The sequence below is a fragment of the Hipposideros armiger genome, unplaced genomic scaffold, assembly GCF_001890085.2.
Source record: "Hipposideros armiger isolate ML-2016 unplaced genomic scaffold, ASM189008v1 scaffold_415, whole genome shotgun sequence".
Lineage (NCBI taxonomy): Eukaryota > Metazoa > Chordata > Mammalia > Chiroptera > Hipposideridae > Hipposideros > Hipposideros armiger.
The window spans coordinates 964,500-968,886 of NW_017731765.1; the positions used below are offsets into that span (position 1 = coordinate 964,500).

At 31.5% G+C, this 4,387-nt stretch overlaps 1 protein-coding gene across 1 annotated transcript in view; it reads left to right on the forward strand.

Moving 5' to 3' along the window:
- The window catches only part of NAA15 (N-alpha-acetyltransferase 15, NatA auxiliary subunit), a 70,123-nt gene that overhangs the window by 25,945 nt on the left and 39,791 nt on the right, over nt 1–4,387 (forward strand). Inside the window, exons 2-3 of the mRNA XM_019664048.1 lie at nt 1,194–1,278; nt 3,071–3,171. Of these exons, the coding sequence (XP_019519593.1) occupies nt 1,194–1,278; nt 3,071–3,171 (186 nt within the window). The remainder of the gene's footprint in view (nt 1–1,193; nt 1,279–3,070; nt 3,172–4,387) is intronic.

Consider the following 4,387-nt stretch of genomic DNA (forward strand, 5'->3'; position numbering starts at 1 on the left):
AATAAATAAATGAATAAATAACATCACTGTTTCTTGATACATGACTTTTAGACATTTATTGACTTCTGGTTATGGAAAATGAGGACTTAGAACTATGTCATTCACACATTTGCCCACTTTCCCATTATAGTTATATCACAATATCAGTACTGAATGTTTACATTTTTATAATTATGCGTATATTGTTCATGTTAAGTCAAATATTACACTAAGACCACACTTCCTTTCGTATATAAGCCTTTATTTTTTCCCCCAAATGTGCCTGTATTACTGTCGTGTGCTTATAAGTAAATATTCTCAGTATTATTAAGTACATCAGTTCTATTTTTACCCTTGCTGGAGATCTATTCCATGGTGGCCTTTGGCTTCTTGTTTCATTTTGGAGTGGTGTTTCTCTAGTTTTTTGGTTTTTTTCCTTCTGCGTTAGATTCCATGTTTACTAAGTTCTATGTTATCTTTTTTTAATTTGCCTTGATCCTTTTTAATAGGTTGCTAAGGAAAAGTGCATAGAAATAAAATTTCAGCTTTCTGAGAAGCCTTAAAATTTCACTTTACCCATGTACTTGATTGATAATTTGGCTGGGTATAAAATTCTTGGTTGAAACTTAATTTCTTGCTGTATTTTGAAGGCTGTGTATATGGCTTTTGGCAATATTCCATTGTTACTTTGAAATAAAAGTTCAGTGCCATTTTGATTACATATCCTTCTTGTGTGGTATGCTTTTCCCCTCCACTTTGAAAGTTTTTAAGGACTTTTGCTTTATTTCCAGGTTTTGAAATTTCATTATGATGTGCCATGGTGCGGGTCTTTTTTTTTTTCCCTTCATTAGTTTGCATGCCCTTGTTTGTCCCTTTGCAGCTTGAGAGACTTCTTCAGTTAAAAAGAAAATGTTATTTTGAAATATAATTTCTACGCCTTTACTTTTTTTTTCAGTTTTCAAATAACACTTGTAGGATCTTTTGAAGTAAGCTAATGTTCTTATTTTTCCTAATCTATTTTCTATCCTTTTGTTTTGCCTTTACTTTCTGTATTTGAACCTTTTATGTATTTTTTACTGGCATTTTAGTAGGATTTAGGAGAATATGGAAATAACATTTGATCATTCTGTTGTACTTAACAGAATCAGAAATTTAGCATTAAATTTAATATTTTTTTCATTTCTTGCTAAACTCAAATTTTCTTGTTTTCACAGAGATGTTATGAACATAAACAGTATAGAAATGGATTGAAATTCTGTAAGCAAATCCTCTCTAACCCCAAATTTGCAGAGCATGGAGGTAAGTGTAACTTCTATATACTTACTTGTAAGTAAGTTTAAGTAGAGAAGGCTTTGCTTACTTGTCTGGTTTTACTTATTTGGGTTCTGTCACTCCCAGCTGCCTTAACTATTTTCCAGAGAGAATGGACTGTCTTGTCCTTGGCTCCTGTGAGAATATGTTTAATACTGTTTTTTTAATTTAATGTCAAGAAAACAACACATTCTCTTGAGTTCTGATTTATTCCTAGTTTCAATAAAAGCACTGTAGGAAAGGTAGAAGAACCTAGTGGGACAAATATGCTTATTTAAATTTGACAAATAATTTTATTTAAGATGGTATAAGAAAAATTTGCTTTAGAACTTTGGTTGAGCTGGAGAATTTTATTCCTTATAATAAGCTTATTCAGAAAGTGTTCATTATGGTCCTTTGCTGATGAGCCAACATCTTTTTATTTAGCATTGTATTTTAATTAGTTTTTCAAGATAGTCATGTTTAAGATATAATTTATATACTGTAATGTTCTGAAAGTTTTTTTAGCTTTTGCCAATGTGATGGTAGAAGATTGGATAGTGAGATGTTTGTAGAGTAAGGGAAGAGTGTGTAGCTAAACTTGTGAACAGGCAAAGGAAAAATAAGCTTTCACAGGTCTGATTTGTACAGTTAGGAAACATGGCTCTTTGGTAATTAATTTGATAATGTTCTCTTAGTATTGAAGCGAGAGTGTAATAGTTCTGTCTTAGCTTTCTTTACTCTTGTATACTTTCAGTGTAATAATAAAATTGTTTGGAGATGGAAAGCAGTGGGAATAAAAGTATGTAAATTTATCTCTTTTTGTTTTTTAAAAAATATTTTTGCTGGCCTGCTGGGTATTAGGTGGTTTTATATTCATTTCTAAAGTATGCATACTGGTAATATAACTTTTCCTAATGTAATGATCATTTCAGTACAGCAGAGTACCAGATTTCATTGTTTCTAAAATGCAGTTTCTCTTCGTGTTTAACATATCTGGAATCAGTTTGCATATGAAGTAACATAATTGAACTGAAAATACTTTTTAACAGTACATAACTTAATGGCCACCCAGAGTTTCATTAAGTAAGGCACTTTAAGATGTTTGGTAAAACTTGAAAGAATCGATTTTACTCGTTTGACAACAAAGGGCTACTTTCTACAGTTCCTTGCTAATTTGTCTATTAGCCAAATATATTTTGTTTGTTTCTTTTCCTTTAAATTTATCCATGATTTATAATGATTTGTATATGATTTTTTCCCCACGTCCCTTTTGCTTCAATTTCTTTAGCTGTAATTTCCTATAAATGTTGATTTCTCCTCAGGATAATACATCACTATAAACATTTATGATTATGTTTTAATCATTGAACAGTGAATTTAATTTTTATGTAATTTGGATTCAAAGGGTAAATAAAAGTCTGTTTCAAGATCAAGTTTTTCATACTTTAAAGGAGTGATTATATAAGTTCATTACATGGAATTCCCTGAAGAACTGTAATAGATCCATTGTAACTTGTTAAAATATGAATTACCAGATATTCATGCAATTTTATACCTTCTTTTTGAAAAATAAACTATGGAGGCCTAAAGTATAGAAATGTGGTTTAACTTGGTTTGTCAATTTTTAAAATAATTTAATTGTGTGCAAACCTGGAAAATTTCCCAACAACCTTCTCGAAGTTTTCAGTTCTTAGGGTAATGTAACATTTTTTTTGAGATTATGGTTACCTTTTTTGTTAATTATTTTTAACATTTCATTTCTTTTTTCTACCTTTACTCCTTATTTTTTTAAAAACAGAAACCCTGGCTATGAAAGGATTAACATTGAACTGTTTGGGAAAAAAGGAAGAAGCTTATGAATTGGTTCGTAGAGGTTTGAGAAATGACTTAAAGAGTCATGTCTGTATCCTTTTTGAGATATATTTAAGGATTGGGTTGGGGTACCTTGAACTAAGGCAGCAATTTGGGAGTCAGAAGCTTTCGATTTCTCTTACCATGTAACTCCAGAGGAGATGTTTCTTTCTTAAATAATAGCAACTACCTTAATTCAGGGAACATTTTTATATACCTACCATGTTCTAACATTATATCTATTTACAGATAAATGGGGCTCGCTTTTTATAATATCTATGAAAGCTCTTCCCATGCTTCAAAAAAAAGAAGCACCCTTCAGATTTCATCATGATTATAAATTCAGAGATGGGTATGCACAAAGAAATACTAGAGAGACAATACAGTGTACTGATTAAGAGCACAAGCTTAGGAGTGTGCTTCACTTCAGTTTGAATCCCAGCTCAGCCTCTTTCTGTGATCTTAGGGCTTAAAATGAGGGTAATCAGACCCACCGCATTGTGGTGCATTGTAAAGATTTAATGATGCCTAACACAGTCCCTGATAATGCTAATTACTAGATAAATTTTATTTTATTAAGGGAAGTGTGAGGGTAGGAGCAAGTACAAATGTCTGAGGGAAGATAGAGGGGAAAATCGTGCATTGCTAATTTTTAAATTGTTTTTTAAATATTTCCTTGCCTACTTTGTGGGCTAACACAATTTTAAGTCCTGAAACACTTAGCAAATTTCAAGCGTTTACCAGGCTGCTGGCATAGTACAGACTAAAATAAAAAAAGGGCTTTTGTTCTTGAGGAATTTATTCTAGTGAAGGAAAATACGTATTAGAAGCATATAGAGAACACTTCTGAGTATTACATAAAATGTTACAGCCTATTATAAAATTACCACTATTCCAGTAAAGCAGAAGTAAGTGAGTTAGGAGTAACCAGAAACTGAAAAGGTAAGCAAAGCAATAATTAATAAGACTGTTATAGGTATTTTTTCATCATTTTTAATGATTACATAGTGTTCTATATGTATTTGCCATGATTTATGTAATTGGGTTCCTCTTGATCAGGGGTCGGCATACTGTGGCTCGCAAGCCACATGCAGCTCTTTGGGGTACGTTCTATCTCAAAAGTTTGCCGACCCCTGGAAGAGCCAATCCTGTCCCTCACAACAATTTAAAAATTATTTGAGAGCCATAAATATATTTTTACATAATCACCATTATGTGAATAATATTCTTTAAAAATTTTATAAATGAAACTATGATAGTTTTA